This window comes from Lupinus angustifolius, chromosome LG18 (genome assembly GCF_001865875.1).
Source record: "Lupinus angustifolius cultivar Tanjil chromosome LG18, LupAngTanjil_v1.0, whole genome shotgun sequence".
In the NCBI taxonomy this organism is placed as follows: Eukaryota; Viridiplantae; Streptophyta; class Magnoliopsida; order Fabales; family Fabaceae; genus Lupinus; species Lupinus angustifolius.
In genome coordinates, this window is record NC_032026.1 from 13,539,684 (window position 1) to 13,557,952 (window position 18,269).

The 18,269-nt window shown below is 31.6% G+C and overlaps 2 protein-coding genes across 7 annotated transcripts in view; both read right to left on the bottom strand.

Moving 5' to 3' along the window:
* On the bottom strand, positions 506–5,607 carry LOC109333122 (cyclin-dependent kinase F-4-like). Its single transcript, XM_019568411.1, has 16 exons — positions 4,699–5,607; positions 4,537–4,615; positions 4,382–4,450; positions 4,223–4,312; positions 3,992–4,130; positions 3,330–3,432; positions 3,199–3,251; positions 3,014–3,080; positions 2,641–2,749; positions 2,367–2,432; positions 2,198–2,266; positions 1,961–2,021; positions 1,756–1,872; positions 1,443–1,474; positions 1,143–1,218; positions 506–981 (listed from the first exon to the last, which is right to left on the bottom strand). Exons 1-16 carry the CDS (start codon positions 4,704–4,706, stop codon positions 761–763), a joined length of 1,359 nt encoding a protein of 452 aa, XP_019423956.1. The 5' UTR covers positions 4,707–5,607; the 3' UTR covers positions 506–760.
* Positions 10,344–18,269, bottom strand: part of LOC109332793 (probable methyltransferase PMT20) — a 29,583-nt gene continuing 21,657 nt past the window's right edge. Inside the window, exons 1-10 of one of the 6 annotated variants that reach the window (XM_019567833.1) lie at positions 15,319–15,499; positions 14,839–14,845; positions 14,327–14,334; positions 13,737–14,013; positions 13,490–13,638; positions 13,115–13,310; positions 12,711–12,921; positions 11,538–12,210; positions 11,355–11,432; positions 10,785–11,044 (exon numbers count right to left, since the gene is read on the bottom strand). In XM_019567833.1, the coding sequence (XP_019423378.1) occupies positions 10,825–11,044; positions 11,355–11,432; positions 11,538–12,210; positions 12,711–12,921; positions 13,115–13,310; positions 13,490–13,638; positions 13,737–14,009 (1,800 nt within the window). In that variant the 5' untranslated portion in view covers positions 14,010–14,013; positions 14,327–14,334; positions 14,839–14,845; positions 15,319–15,499 and the 3' untranslated portion in view covers positions 10,785–10,824. The other 5 variants (XM_019567837.1, XM_019567836.1, XM_019567832.1 and 2 more) reach the window with 5 other exon arrangements.

Here is an 18,269-nt window from a genome sequence, read left to right on the forward strand (position 1 = left end):
TTGTCATGTGTTTGGAAAAAAGACATAATATAACATTTTTATATTATTTGATGGAATATAACAAAAAAATTTTTGGACGTTAGCTAATTATACATGCTATTGGCCAATACCCAAGCTGATATATACAAAATATATGTAACTATAGGGATATGTGGTTTGTTATAGTTTTATAATACAAACATGATTGAAAAATTTAATGCCCTCATGTTAATCTGGTTTTGTTCTTCATATGCAGTCAACAGTACTCCTATGTAACCGATATTGTGCAGCACCAATCCCTAGAAGGGATGATAAGGTAGAATTTGCTGGTGTTCATATAAGTAGACATGCATCAACCCTAGCCAGTGAAATAGTGGAGGAGGAAGAGGAGGGTTTCAGGGAATGGGTGGCTGAGGTTGATGCTGGTGTTCAAATGACCTATCAGTCTCTTCCCGGTGGTGGAAATAAAATTGTGAGAATCAAGTTCAGGTATGTTACTAGGTGACAAGTATTGGCACCTAAAAAGAGAAAGAAAGCAAAGATATCATTCATTGATATAGTAGTACCATGTCACAACCAGCTGAAAATTCCACATCATACCACAATACCAAACGACTATTAAATAATACAAACGGCAACACTGGCTTTGTAGTTTAGAGTTTCGCCAAAGTCATCATGAGGATCAGAATTCAGAACATATCCAACACCCCATACCCCCAGATTATTATATATAATTATATATAATACACAGCATTCACAATATTGGCCAAAGTCATGCTTCTCATCCGGCAACTTTTCTTATGAAAGTTCTTCCATTTGGAATCTGTTGAGTTGGCCTGAGCATGTAATTTCCAGATTCCGGAATCCAATTGACTCCAGTCTTCATCGGAGGAGAAGGACGAGGTTGTCCAATGGATTGTCTTCGATTACCAACAGACATATTGGCTAACTTCTCAGCAGTTTCTGAAACACCATGTGTACTCCTCCCCATGTTTATTGAAGCTGCCAACAACCAATATAACTTCAATAATAAATAACCAGGGTACTGTAAGGGGTACTGACTGCTATAGAGTACTGTAATACAGTTTTACATGAATTGATATTCATGGCACCATAAAAATACAATAATTAACCAAACATAGAAGGCTAAATAAATAGCTTACTTGGGCTGTTCTTTCCTGGTGGACGATATTTTGATTGCTTTGTAGTTTTCATTGAATTATCATTCTTTATTCCATCCTTCAGAAGAATCACAAAGAAAATGTTGGCATAACAGACAAGGATGTATGAAAAGACCCATATGAACAATTTAGCAGTCCAGCAAATCATTCATTAACTAAAACTACTCTACTATTATGCAACAAAAAATATATTTCAAATTATAAGTAGATTTTGATTTTCATGATATCATATGGGGTAAAGAGAAAAATATGCATGTGTCGAGAAAGTAGAGAACAATTGACCTGATTTACCATATTCAGCTTCCGCTGGACACCTGCAACATATGCATATTTGGTTAAGAACATTGTTCCTTGGATTCAAAATATGAGCTTCGGCATGCCACTAAAAAAGACATTAATAAAGCCCAAAATAAGACTTGGTTACATTCCTCATTTAGTTTCCTTCATTGAGATATATATAATGAATAACTTACTGCCTTAAACACTAACATATACTTCTAACCATTGAATAATATAATTAGCTCTAGCTCTTGAAGTAAGGAGAAAAAAAAGAAACATGGAACTTAATCTACTGTGTTAAACCAATTCAGATCACCTGAAGCTAAAGAAGGATGTAATTTCGGGGAAGTAAAATTGTTGAGGAGCATTGAATTATTGAAAGCACTCGAATATCTCTTGACCCCTGGCTGATCCAAGGCTCCCCTGGTTGCAGCTGAGGAAAATGACAATTACCATTATGATCCCAACACAATTGTTTAATAAGCATGTCCTTAGTTGACTGCATAAATAAAAATACAAACCTGACGGAGGAGTTCTCGCTACCGCTCTGGTGCGGAGGGATGGAGGAATGTAAAAGCAACTCTAAAACAAATTAGAAATAAAAAAGGTCTTAATAAAGCTGCTGATAAGTTAAAAACATGATATATTTCATGCAGTGAAGATAGACAACAAACCTTGAATTTTAGTCAAAAGAACACTATATATATATCATGAAGTGAACATAGACAACAAAAAATAAATTTTAGTTAAAAGACTACCTGGAAGAAAGGATGTTGTAGGGCCTCTGAAGCTGTTGGCCTCTTGCAAGGATCCCATGAGCAAAGTGACTACAAAGGAAAGGAGAAATGAGGAAAAAGTATTAACTCTACTGGTTGAGAACTAGTTGACAGGTCTAACCCACTAAGCAATGACTGGAAAACTGCTTACTGTGATAAGGCAGATTGCATCAACACTGGCGGATGGGATCAATGAAGAAAGTTGTACACCAGCAAGCTGTAGAAATTAAGTAAGACTGTGTTAAAATATAACCTAAAGCAGAAAACATGGGATAGTCAATACCAAGAGACGATTAAATTTTTCATCAAACTCAAATTTGGACATAAATGCATAATCAATAATTCAGCTAGAATGCCTATATGGATCATAACAGCTTAAGAGCTGGTTACTAAAAATAGCATTGCCCAAATTAAGATAAACTAACCTGTGGGAATTGATAGTTAATATCTCTTGCAAGTTTGAGTCCATCAGCCCATGATTCAGTTGTTGGACTGCCTAGAACACTGCATATTTTGTAGATCTCATCTGCTTCACTGCATGTAAAGCAATACAGAACATGTTTATTTCCGACATCCAGTTACACCATGATTGCCTTAGAGCAAGCATTCCATTTTCATAGAAAAACTCAACAACATGAATTATTTTTTATTTATTTCTAAAAAGGAAATTGCAGGCAAGTAATTGGACATGATATTTTATTCATTGCCAAAGTCCCAGATACCATAAATTTCAGAGTTCCCTAATAACAGATCAATTGGCTCCTTCATCTGGGAAGTTATGGAGAGAGAGGATAATACCTGACACCCGGAAAAAGAGGACGGAGGGAAAACAGCTCAGCCATTATAGCACCCATTGCCCACATGTCTAGAAGAGAAAACAAAATAAATAAAATGATAATATGATAATCATTATCATCATCTCCAACAAAGATGATATTAGTGAGGACCATAAATTACATCACCATGCTGCATCAGATACTTACCAACTTTTGAGCCATAGAGATAAGACTGAAGGAGCACTTCTGGAGCACGATACCTATTCAAATTGCATAATACATGTTACTAAATTCCCATCACACAACATATACATCTATTTTAAGTTGAAGGCACATACCATCGTGTGGAGACATACTCAGTGTAGGGCGGCTGTGAACTTATCTCACGGGCTAGGCCAAAATCAGCAATTTTTATGATATCCTTAGTAACCAGCAAGTTTTCTGCAAAAAGTACTACCACCTATGTCAAAATGGTAAAACTGTGGACAGATTATGAGATAAAACAATACACAGGTCCCTTAGCCTTATTTCTCTCAAAAAATGGAATCCAATTAATTAGAAAGACGAAAGTAAAAAATGTACGTAATCTCATTTTAGACAAAAAATAATGAACTAGTGACGTGCAAACGCTAACAAATACATCCATGGCTACTTATAAGGTGGCCCAGTGATTGAGGCTCCCACCTAAGCGGTAACCTTACCCCGCTTGTAGAGGAAACAATGGTTAGGCTGCATACATCTAACCTCCTCCACATAGTCCCCCACCTGGTCAGGTCGTGTGACGGTAGATGTTCACAGCCATATGCCCAAAAATGGAGAGGTTGTTTCAAGGATTACAACATGTGACCTCTTGGTCAACTCAGATGTAACCTTATCGTTGTGTCGAGGTTTATCCTCCCATGCTACATATGTTGTAATATAAACCAATTTTTTTCCCATTTTATCAAAAGCAAAAGAAAGAGTTTCTAGCAAGAGCGCAGATGAAATTATGAGCAAGTACCAGGCTTCATGTCACGATGGAAGTATCCATTCCGGTGGATATAAGCAAGACCTTGGAAAACTTGAAAACACCAATTTCTAATTTCACCTTCAGAAAACAGTTTTTGCTTGTCTTTCATAAGTTGATATAGGTTGCATTCCTACATTACTCACAATTTGACATGGCAATTAGTATAATCGATTTGAATTTAGTAAATGCAGCCCACATGTACAAAAAAATCAAGCCACTCACCAAATACTCAAAAACAAAGTATAGAATGTCACTTTCACGAATAACTTCCTTTAGCTTCACGATATTTGGGTGGTTCATCTTTCGTAATGACTGCAAAGATGGGAAATTAGATGACAGAACAAAAAATAAGGCTAAGAGCAGAAAAGCAAGATGAGAAACCTTGACTTCTCTCAGATTTACACACTCCTCCCATGAGTAATATTTCTTCTTCATTTTCTTGATTGCAACCTGCAAATTTGTGACTTATGAGGAAAAACCTAACTTCAAATAGAGCTAGCACACCTTCATCTGCCAAGTAATTAAAGTGTACTTACAACTTCACCAGTTTGCTTATTAATAGCTCTCCAGACACTCCCAAATGACCCATCACCAACTTCCTTAATTAAGTTGTACCTGTATTTTCAAGAAAAGAATGATCAAGTACTCAACTTGAAAAATGAAGGGAGAAGTAGCAACATCTGCAAACAAATATTTACCTCTCCATTGGAACACAAAGAAGCTCTTTCTTTTACTCAACAAAACACAAAGCGACACCTTTATTGATCCCAGATAACACAAAGAAACTCTTTCTTTATTCAACAGAACTAAACAAAAACAAAAAAGATAGATGACATATATCTCTTGCAGACGATGCTTGTAGGTGTACAAAATACTAATGGATGCCTGCTAGTCCCGCAAAACCACCATCAATTTTCTGTCATGTCAGAGGGAACAGAAGCAGAAACTTTCTGGTGGATTGGTTGCACAGCCTTATTCATTAATAGACCCCAGCCCAGAGACTTCAGGACTGTAATACTAACTACTTCATCTAAGTTATGTAGGATTTGTTTCAGAACATGTAAAGGATGTAGTGTCACAAGCAATACCCATCAAGAGAAACAAGACAACAATGGCAAGTAACTACAGTCTGCACTGGTTCAATGCAAATGCTTCAGTCAAAGATGCAAGCAGCATCAAATATTCAGTCACCAATCTGATCTCTTACCCCAGAAGAGGATTTACCAGAATTTTTAACTGAATGTATGGTCAGCAATGCACTGTCAAAGGAACACTTATCAAGAAACTACTTTTGGATAGGTATTATCCAAAAGAAGAATACGAACAAGCTGCGTACTTGTTGCTTACTTGTAAGAGCGCACTAAAGATGCAGCACTTGTATCAGAAGAGATTAGCATCACACATCATGTGCTGATCCTTAAAAGGGGAAGAGAACACTAAGTGCTGTTAACGAATGAAACAGAAACAAAATCTCCAAGGACAAAAAACCGCCAATCAAGCACTTCTTGGAATGCAAAAAACCGATACTGGTAGCCATTTGTCCAGAAACTGGCTCCCTCCATGTCTCAATATAAATCACGACCCTTTAGATTCAAACCCAGACCAACCTGCAATAATGAGATCCAACACAAGTTAGATTGTATTAATAATCCAGTAATGCATATTTTCCAATCTATTTCCCAGACACTGGAATGGCAAGATATCTATAATTGATGATAAACAAACAACAAATAAGAACATAAGCACGTGATCAAATAAAATTAAAAGCATTTACAAAAATCAAGTGTATGAACTAAAAATATGCCAAAATTGAACTTCCTCCACGTAAAATCGTACAAGATATTAAATTAACAGGGTAATAAGATAAAATTTCTACTTTCCACAAACAAAAGCATTTACACAGCGGCATAACACATAAATGCACTTGAATTGTTCAACCACGAAGAGCACAACAAAATCATATCTCAAAACCCTAACTAACACCAAAACATAAATACCTTATCACAAACCCTAGAAATAACTTCACTAAAACCAAATTCAACCAAGGCAACACCTATTTATCATCAAAACAACAACAAAAATCAATTCGCATAGCATCGACCAAACGAAGGCAATTTCACGATTTTAAATTTTAGAGAAAACCTAATTCAAATTTTCCACGATTAAGGACGAAAACAGTCATGAAATTAAATGAGACGCAATTGCAATTAACAAATCGGAAGGATCGGAAGGATCGGAAGGGAACCAAATCGGATCGAAATTGAAAAGCGAAGAGAAACGAATGAAACGCATATATATCTATATATATACAAGGAGAGAGAGAGAGAGAGAGAGAGAGAGAGAGAGAGAGAGAGAAACCTGAAGAGTGATGATGAAATACACCGTCGCGAAGGACGGGAAAAGGTGGAATCTCCAGAGTTTCTTGTTCTTGATGTTCTTGTACGATACCCCCTATTCTTCTCTCTCGCTATTGTTGTTGTGCTTTGTTTGTTCGTGCCAACCTAACAAATAGAATTTTGATATATATAGGCCTCCTATTATTAATTAATCTATTATGCTTTATACTCGCCGACCTCTCTGTAATCCTAGTCTTTTACTCCCGCTATAAACTTTTCACTCTTCCGCGTTTTTATACTTACCAAATATTTGGTTTTTGTTGGGACGATTTGGTCCTTCCAATCATCCATTTTTTTATTTTCTTTTTTCATTTTATAGATTTCAAATTATAATGAGTAAATTGTAGTAACACCCTTAATTTTTGTAAAATTATATAAATTCTTCTTCTTTATTGGACATATATAAATCTTCCCTATGTATATTATATTAAGTACCCATTACAAGAAACAAGTCTCATCTTTTAATAAAAAAAGGTCAGAGTGTAATTATGTTAAACAAAATATGATATATTATATAAACAAGTTTAAATAGTATAAAAGTTGATTTCTCTTTATCATTTTTATTCATTATAAAATGCATCAATAGTTTTAGGAAAATATGTCTAAATCACTTTTATACTATATTGTAATCAGCAAAAAAATAATAAATAGATATTGACTTAAACATTATTTAGACATTTCTTTATATTATATCATATTTTGTTTAACTTAGTTATATTTATCATATTTTTGTTATACTTATCTCTTATGTACAGATAATGAGTATAATTATGTATACAAATTTAGGAGTTTGTGTAGCTGTCAACAAGAAATGGTAATTTATATAATTTCGGTGAGTGTAATTACTAATTAATCCAGCCAAAGAAAAAATTGGAGAGATGTGTAACGAAGAAGCTTTTAATTAATATTGGGTGGGTTTTATTTATTTGTTTAATAGTATTGAATGACTGTGTTAGGTTTTCTTTTACTTTTATTAACCCTAAAGTGTCGATATATAAACTTAAAGAAAAATGTTAATTTAAAAATATAAAAATTATTATATGATTGTTAGATGTTAGTATTGTGTGAAAGTTTTTATTAATTATTAAGGAGAGAAGTTAAAAAGGATAAAAATGAAATATTAAAATTATGTCATGCATGGTGGTTACCCCTTGTTTTGGCTTTATTAATAGTATCGATATAGATTAATGTTTTTAAGGATATAAAAATAATAAAAATTTGAAAAATGATTGTATTTTGTATTTATGGTATAATAAATGAGTTATCTCCTTCTGTTTTTTTATTATGGAGAGGAAGCCTTTATTCTAAAAGTAAGTTTAAAAAATTTACTTGGTATTTTAGCTATCAATTATAGAAATTTAATAGTTTACATGTGAATGAAGTTTTATTTATATTAAAAATAATAAATGTTTTCTAAGTTTAAAAAAAACGTAATAAAATTTCCATTTAAGCCAATTGTACATAAATGAGTAGAAAAAGGATGATATGGATTTAATATGTAGTTAAATAGAATGAAGATGCCAAAACTGGTTATAAAATATTAATAAAAAAGGAGAGGGTCCCTTATTGTCATTTCTGTATTTATCCTGATAAAATTGTTCTACTATGTATCATTAAACAATTTTTCTTCTTCTTATAAACAAAATCGTATTTCTATAATCACTTTTGGGTATTTTTCTCTATTCTTCTATTTAATTACACATTACCATATCCTATGTTATATCCTATTAACTTTTGATACTGATATTTTTACAATATTTGTAATTATGAAAAGAAGAATAAATTTATAAGAGAAGTGACTCACTTACTTTAACAATAAATCTTTTAAACTTACTTCATATCATAACTATTAATTCTAAGAAAATTCAATTGTTTGAATTGGTAAATAAATTTAAATTATTAGATATATCTATAAAATTAAAATTTAGTTTTGAAGTTAGTGAACTCATTATTTACAGCATGGGAAGATCCTTCTATGGCTTGAAGAAAAAGAAGGAAATGAATAATAATGAGGTGTGAAGATATGCTTTAAGGTGGCAAAGTGCTGCAGTGACACGACTCCAGATAGGGCTCTTAGGTGTGACGCATTTACAAACAGTAGCAGCCTATCGCACCGTTACCTATATTTTATTCAGCAATTCTTCTGTTTTTAATTTTAATTATCATTCACTTAATAAACTAATATAAATGAAACAATATATTGGTGGTATAAAAATCTCTATATTTCTAATGTATATATATTATATTCTTTTATTATTATAGATTTTCCCTCTGCTTTGAAGTAAAATAAGCGTATTATATTGTTTTACGCTTCTCATTTTACTTTATCGTTACTTTATTTCTCACCTCATTTTTTATTTTTCCACCAAATTCTATAACTCTTGACATTATCACCACTAGCGTGTTGACATGCACTGTCGTGTTTGTCAACTCATTTTCCTATCGTTTGTAATGTATAATTTGTATTTTATAAATTCAAATATAATTTTTTGCGCTAAAAATATGGTTAAATTTATTCAATTGGTCTAATATTAAATTTTTTAAATACACTTTTAAAATAAAAAGATAATAAGGATAAAATAAGAAAATAATATTATATGGTTTTTTGGTAAAAATAAAAAGATATTGAGGACAAAATAGGAAAACACAAATTACACCATGATGGGTGGTTATTTTGTGTTTTCCTTTTATTAATAGTACTAGCGTGTTGACATGCACTGTCGTGCCTGTCAACCCGCTTTCCTATCGTTTATAATGTATAGTTTGTATTTTATAAATTCAAATATAATTTTTTGTGCTAAATTTACGGTTGAATTTATTCAATTGGTGTGATATTCAATTTTTTAAATACACTTTTAAAATAAGAAGATAATAAGGATAAAATAAGAAAATAATATTATATGGTTTTTTGGTAGAAATAAAAAGATGTTGAGGGCAAAATAGGAAAACACAAAATTACACCATGATGGGTGGTTATTTTGTGTTTTCCCTTTATTAATAGTATAGATATAGATATAGAAGTATAGATATATAATTTATTAAAACATTTATACAAAACTTGATATTGTATTATTTATTTTGTGTTTGTATAAATAACTTATTATTTATTTATTAGTTTTTATCTTGTATTTTATTTTAATATATTTTTTTGCTTTTGTTACGCAATATTAAAAATTTATATTAAAAATATATATGATGATAAATATTAAAAAAATTATATTTAAAAATAGTATAAAAATAACTAAAATAATCATAACATAAACAAATAGTCTTATACCTTTTCTATAATTTACTATGTAAAAACAATCTTCCTACCTTACTCAAACAAAACAAATAAATTTATTTCAATTTTTAACATATCCAAGCATAAACATATTATAATGGGGTGAAAGTTTATAACCTGAAACAAAAAAACATAATATATACCAAACGGAATATGATTTGAGCTATGAGTTGTTAATTGATTGAGATCTTGGGTACACCTAAAATTTGAAAGAGTTAGGATGCTACTAGTTAATGGAGAAATAAATATAGTTACGCTTTTGTAATTAAAAAAAGAAAGAAGTATATATATATATTAATGGAGAAGATTACTGTTTAAATTGAAATCATGCATCTATTTTGGAAAAGAGAGTGCAAGATCTCGTTACATATATAGTTTCACATTAACGAAAACATGTTATATTAATTTAATTTTTTTAATATTATTATTTTTGTTTTATGATCATTAGTACAATATAGCATATGTGACAAGATATGGGTATTCCAAGCTAGACTACACAGCATAGGAAGAAGGGATCCATGTGAATGTACTTGGATGAAGGGATAGAAGTACATTACATTTCATGTCGTTTACCAACTAGTCAAAGTTAAATGGCCCATTTTTATTCCAACACCACAACTAATATAAAGAACCTGTTTCACATTCAGTCATCCACTCCACTGCATCTATAACAACTTTAGCCACTAAATTGCCATAAAAATTAAATGTATAACATCAATCCATGACATTGAATTACAAATTATCACAGTATTCATGTAACAGTGCCCAATATAAATACAAAAACGTAATATTCTCTTGTAATGAATCCCAGTTCATGTCTAAATAGAATATAACATGGCTTTCTGTGTTACTAGGAACTTTCTTTCCTTCACATGAATTCACTAGAATATTACATTTCGAAAAAAATAGATAAAAAAGATACCTGATACAATTGATGCCTTATAAAAAAATATCTATTAGAAAATTTTCTATATGAATTAACAAAATCAGATTATTGCACTATCCATACTACAGAATATATTTTTTGGTGTCTATATATATTATAGAATGAAGCAGTCTTTGTTGATGAGAGTGGCTATGGAATCATTTGGAATTATGATTCTTGTGACCCCCACTCACCACTTCTTAGGCTCCAAAGTTTGTTATCACAAATCTCTGATAGATTTGTGCAATAGTTTTTTCTGGCATATCAAAATCTTCTCTTTCTCAACACCATACTCAGTGTTTTCTTTACGGCATTCCCATTTCATACCTTTGCCAATTGTTGCAATGGCATCAATGAAATAAGTGGATTCTCGAATTATAACATGCCCACCAGGTCTTAATATTCTGTCCATTTCCAGCAACACATACTTCATTTCACACCTGCCAAGTTACAACAATTGTTAGACAAATCTGAGAATATAATCCAACATCAAAATGATGCTTGTAGATCATTTTCTTACACCATTTATACACCTAGTTAATGATGTTCACATGTTTAGTTAGCACCAATATACTATGTTAACTAGATATTTGTATATTGATAATTATATTTAAGAAAAAATAGTATGAATAGCAGAATTGATTTAGAAAAAAAAAGTTTATAGTGAATCCATTAGTGTGACTAAATAACAATGTGAAAGCATATTTATGATTAATGACTTATACAAAGTAGATAAGTTGATAACATCACCTGTGACTTTCATCAGTGAAAAGTCCATCAAGATGAAGGAGGTCATAAGTTCTAGGATATGTTGAAAAAGCTTCACACCTATCATATGATAAAATTCAAATCAAAACCATACTATATGATATAAGACAGATACAATCATAAACATAGAAAAAATGCAGTTCATATTTAATATTTGAAAATTACCAGTCATGGTAGGTTCCAATAAGTCCTCGATCGTAAACCACAGGGAGTGAATTAGTTCCATAGGCTGATACCACATTCATGACCCACAAAGGATCGTCGATCAACGATGCAGCAAAGCCTCCATACAGTGTATTCATGTCCATCACATTTCTTACCTTTTCAGTTCCGAGTTCAGGAAACAACTTCTTGTAATGTTGAACACGTTTTTTCCACTTGCTGTTATCATGAGTAAAAGTACTGGAACTAGCACCATGAATGGCTGCAATCCGTTCGGGGGTAGCGTGCAATCGTTCAGGCCACTTAGACATGTATGTGAGTGCAGATCTCTTATATTTGGATTCGGGAACCACAACACAAGTTCGAAGTGGAATGTACCATCCATCATCTGGTTCAAAACTGTCGTCACATTTTGGTGGATAGGTTTCACTAGGAAGCTTATCATAGCAATTGTTATCTTTAGACTTCTGCCATACAGCAATGTCATCCTTTTTATTGTACAATTTGAAGCATAGTGAAGTGAGTAAGTCCTGTAACTTCTCATAATCTGATCTTTGCTCTTGAACAGTTGTGTTCCATCCACGCCACCTACGCTCGTAGTTGACAGGTGGACCGGACAGGATCCAAAATCCTCCTGGACGCAGAATACGGTGTATTTCAAGAAGATAAATTCCACCTAAAACCAGAAAGATTAGCAGAAGACTATTAACAGAATGTTGGAAAACATAGTAGAAAAAGGAGGGAAAAAAGGACAAGTCAGTGGGTTTTTACTGTGTTATATAAGCCAAATCAAGTGATAGGAACTAACTATTATAACTAATTACATACACATATATCTAACTACTAACCTATTCAACTAACTATAGTGAAATTCACCCTGAACTAAGTATGGAACATTAGTTAGAAGTTATAGAATCTTATCACTATATCAGTCTACTAGGGGAAGAAAACTCAAACAGTGCTAGCTCTACATTAATTTAAAGCAAGGTTTTAAAAAAAAATCAAAGCAAGATTTGAAACAACTAGATACTCATTGGAACTACTTATAATCCAAACTAGAAAGAGTCCTATGTCATTGACAAGAATGTCTGAAACAAGATTAAGAATCTTCAAGCTGGTATGAACAAGAACAAACTATGTTTAATTGCTGAAACTCAAAATATAATGAATAATTACCGAATTCGGTCCATGGGATAAGGCATCTAGAGCAATGAGCCATATCAAAGGAGTTTGACGGGTATGGAAGTCTCTGAGTAGAAATAACTCCAAGCATTGCCGGGATACCACGCTCCAGAGCAAATTGAACCTGAGCTTCATGGTTATCTCTTGGAGCAAGAGAAACTGTTAGAATTCCGCGATCCAACAAATCGCCACCCCAGCTAGCAACCTAGAATAAACCAGTTAACAGGATTAACTGTTTTGTCTATCACATGATTGAAATTTACAAGTGAAATTACTTAGTAGTAAAATATATTTTACATTGCATTCAGAAAACAGCATGTGAAAGTGAACCAGAAAATGATGTTTAAGAAGGAATGTTAAGAATTGCAGCAATTTGCATTACTATTTGTAAAACTCACCCCACAACCAGTATCAATGGCAGTTCTCACAGTTCCATCTCTCATTTCTGGGATCAAATCTTGCATTAAATCAACATATTCACCAACACCATCGGGGAACATAGTGCCTCCACCAGGAAACAGGAACTTCTCCCCTTCCTTTCTCAACCAATGCTGATTAGATTTCTCATTGTTAATCCAATCATATGGCACATTCCTGACATTAGTTGTAACACAAAAATTGAAAACTTTTATAACATAGATCATAAAGCATATACCATGTTAGATCATAATCCAACTTTTTATTGTTATGTTAGAGATTTAATAAAAAATCATTCTTCATTCATTTGCATTAGCCTAATAGCGTAACAAGAGTTGCTTCGTAACATATTATACCTGTACCAACATTCGTCTCTACTCTTCGGCCATCTGATTGGAGGCTTATATCCATCTGGTGAAGGAACTAAGCATTCTTTCCTCTCAGAAAGTGGAGGGCAATGCCTTTCCAACAAAGTTAGCCGATAAATACCGTACTTTCGCCATCTCTGTAAAATTATGCATTCCCAATCAATAAAGAAACTTTTTTTCTTCTACAAATCCTACAGCATCAGTAAATGAGGTTAGTAGTTAGTACTAATAATACCTTTGGATCTGTGCATGGGGTATAGTCTTGTAAGTCAATGCTGCATTCAGGGAAATTGATGGGTCTAACTTGTAGAGAACCTAAGTTTTGCTTAGGAAGATCAATGTCATTATCATTATCATTTGTATTGGTGAGAACCCCATCATTCTTAGTATTACATTGCATTCCACCAAGATAGAATGATAAACCACACAGAACAATAACTGTGATTGCCAAAATGACCTTTCTGTTCTTGTTTGGCAGGTTAATCGGTTTTCCATCTTTATGCTTCATGGTTCTTGTTTAACTATCTATCTGCACGAATACAACATCCTTAACTTCAGTGCATACAACTTCCTCACTTCCTTTACCAACACATATATACATTTAAACAAGAAAAGAACACCTTGCACTTACAAAAGTGTCTGTTTACGAGTTAGTTTTTGGAGAGTAATAAAAAGTAGAGAAAAGCTTGGGGCCATGAAATGCACTTATATATAGCTCTAAAGCATTCCCTTTCTTTACTTTCCTCCAAGAACTCAACTTGCAAAGAGACCATAAGTTTCTATCCACCCTTAAGATAATAAGAATTGAAAATAAGAACTAACGTCTAGAATTAAGGCCTCATTCAACTTAAGGAAATTACTTGATCTGAAATACCATACCCTCCTAGTTCCAGTTCTACCATCTAACTAGAGAAGCAAATGAAATATTAGGATTTAGGAGCATGTACCATCACATATTTAGATCACTTTATTCACATCATGGACAAAAACAAGAACAAAGAAAATGTCTGATGCTCACGACCAAAGTTCAGATCACCTCATATTTGAAGTATGTGTTAAGATGAGTTGTTTGTTATGAGAAAGATATTAAAATGGAGTCAAAAACCTTATACTAATGGAAAAGTATAAGTGTCATTACAATATACTTAACTGGTATAATGTCTATGTAAAGGATAAAAATGTCACTTCACATCATTTTATCATTTGTTTTCCCATATACTTCTATAGTTTTGATAATTTTTGAAATTATTTTATTTAAAAATAAAATAATACTACCATTTTCGTAAGTAAAATAAGATTTAATACTACCGACACTAGCTACTTTCCATTTTTGTAATTTATTATCTGGGGCCCAACAAAAAATGGTCCCAGCCATACTTGTGAGTTGTGAGGACCATTCCAAGTTTCCAACCCCTTATTGACTTTTGTTATATTATTTGCCATTGATGAAAAAGGGTCACGTAATGTGATATCATTTCTTGTTTCTCTACATGTAAGAAAAGTACCCATCATTCTTTTGTCACTGATTTCCAATCAACTTAGCTGTCTTTTTTCTAAAATATCATCATCACCCAATAGCTATGCAAATGCATGTGTCTATGTTTTACATTCAAAACATGACAAGATTCTAAGTATGAACAAATCATAGAACAAATAATCATGAAACCCCATGTTGAGTTTGAATGTAAAATGATAAAAAGTGAAAAGCTTGGATGATAACTCACCACAACAGAGAAACTTGAAATCAAAAAATAAACAAATAGATCTGAAAGAAGATAATGGATAAGGTTGGAATATAATGAAGAGAGAGTACGTACCCTTAATTTGTATATCTTTGTGGTTGAAAGTTGAAAGAATGAGAAGAAGATAAAAGGAACCATGCAATGAAGGATGGTTGTGTTTGTGAGGCTAAAGTAAAGATAGCTCAACCATTTATATAACTATTTCTTCGCTATCTCCATCGTTGAATTGTCCCGTTTTTTAGTTTTCTATCTTTTTTCTTCTCTCCTCAATTATGCATGTATTTAAGTTTACCAATAATTTATGTAACTTCATATTAAATAATTCAGATGTATATTTTCAACTTATGTCTTGTAAATAAATAAAAAAATTAAATAACTAAGAACTTCCCCTACTATATTTCTAAAACTAAATTTAGTATGAATTTCTTTATAAAAATCTAATGGTTTAGATATATTGACTAATTTAAATCACGTGAATCACTAAATTCTCATATAATGGATAACTAAAATGTGAAGTAGGTTTTTTCAACTTAGTCTTGAAGTAAGTGAATCTCATATCTTATTATTAACCATATGAAAATTATATTTTTATTTAAAATTTTAGTCTCCATAATCTAAATATTAGATTTAATGAATTAAATGTGTATATCAAAATGTAAATAAAGCGTTGATTTAGTAGTGTAACATCTCACTAGATTTCTAAGGTTAATATTTAATTTTTACGAGCAACACTTGTTGGGAGGGGCAGTCACAAACTCTGAAAAGAATTAGTTACTTATCAAAAAATATGAGAAAATATATTAATAGTACCAAAAAATGTGTATATCAAAAATATTATAATGGTAAGAAAAATTATCTATGCTAATATTTAAATATAAAACTTGTGGCTGAGATTATTACTTTTTTTATTTATTTTAAATTTTTAACTTTTGTTTACTCTTTATAAAAATTAAATAAATATAGATGAAGGTAATTGTAATAGGGTAAATATAAAGAGTAACTGTCTCCGGTCTTTTTCTAAAGGTATTTGACATTTTAATCTCAATACTTTTTATAAGATTATTTTCAAAATTTTATGTGCATTAATTAATTTTATTATCAAAATATCATTAAATCGACCAATTAAAAGGAATCAGATCATTAATATTTATCTTAAATAAGAATTTTTGAGGTGTGGGAATCACTCAAATTTCATTATTTCAGAATGTTGTATTATAGAGATATGCACGTTTATGTGACTATGTATGATAACTTAACATTTTATTATTTGGAAAATAAATTATTTCATTTTCAAATCTGAAACCTTCACATAGGAGTTGTTTATATTAAAACAGAATACATTTTCTAATATAATAAATTAAATATAATGGTCAATAATTAATGATGATAGTTTTGAATGGAATGGTTAACTGTATGAGACGTCTTAAGTATGTCCATCATCCGTTACTAAATATTGATCGGGTCAATTTTTGAATTTGAACTTGTCCCGAATTTGAATGAGATGTGTGAGGGACGAGTCCAAAATAAGGCGGATCAAGATAGGAACGGACCCAAGTTGAAAAAGGACAAAATGACAAAGTAGATTAATATTATAAATTAAAGATTAATTTTGTTTAAATAAAATTTTACTACCCAAATGAATGATTAGCTACTTAGGCACCTAGTAAACCAAGATCGTCCATTTGCCATATCAATTATAAACAAAGGTACCAATTATTTTGAACTTATGTTTTAAGTTTTGTATTTTGTGAAAGTAAATGTCTATTATGGATTGAATTGTGGCTTGAAAATAATGGAAAAATGACGAAAAAGACGAATTGAAGATTATTGGGCATTGATAATCAGAGATAATAACATATGCATAAGCAACTTCAAAGTGTTGCAAAGTATTTCACTTTCGTCGCAGCAATCCTGCACTATCTGGGATAATTAAACAATGTAAAAAAGGTAAGAAATAAAAATTATATGATGGGTGATGTGAGCTGAGAGGTATTTGAGTTATGTAGACTGAACATAATGGATATTGATAGATACTTATTCAATTATTCTTGGTATATAAATATAAGGGACGAGCCAAGTGTCCCGGACATAGACCTCAAACCCATCATTTTTTATGAGGGGTCTATATTTATTTATTTGGACGGGTCAGACTCATAAATCACTCATCGGATTGAGACGAATTTATGAGTTGAGTTAACTATGTCATTTTATATGATATAATATAAATAAATAAATAGTCAACTAAAACATAAAGAATATAATATTTATGTATTAAAAATATAAAGATTTATCTATAGTTAAATAATACACTAACTAGGTACAAAACTCTTACGGTGCATGCATATTTTTCTCAAATATAAATAATTAGTACTGTAAAATATACAATCATGTCAGCATAATGGCGCGCCACAAAAGTTGACAGAAATCAAAACCGAGTTTTCTGCCGACATCAAATTGATACAAAAAAAGTGAATAAAAGCTGGTTAAAGGTATAGAGATGGTGAATTTAAGAGTCCACTTAAACTTTAAAAATTATACCGGCTAAAGGTTAAATACGAATCTTCATGAGCAATACTCATTTCCTATAAACGATATTTATTTGGAAAAGACAATTACAAAATGTTCAAATGATTAATTTGTGATGAGAGGATATGACCGGACATACGACTAAAAAATTGTTGCCCTCCAATTACACTTGAAAGGTACGGGTGCTGTAACTAGCGAGAGATAGTGACTTTGATTATCATTCTAATATTTACATTTGCAATTTATTTATGAGCGTTACATTTGGATTTGGTGGCTATTCCAATGGCCCTTTGTTTCACTATATAATAACTGAAAGCTTTTCATTCCCATCATAATTATTTCAAATTTCCATTTCTCTGCATTTATGATTTCACAAACATTATATTCATTTTTAATTTCACTGTTTTGTTTATCCATACACGTGTATGTCTTAGGATTTCAGCAGCTATCTTAACAAAGTATGTGCAACCGATTTCACTCAACATTTTCTAAATGCTTCT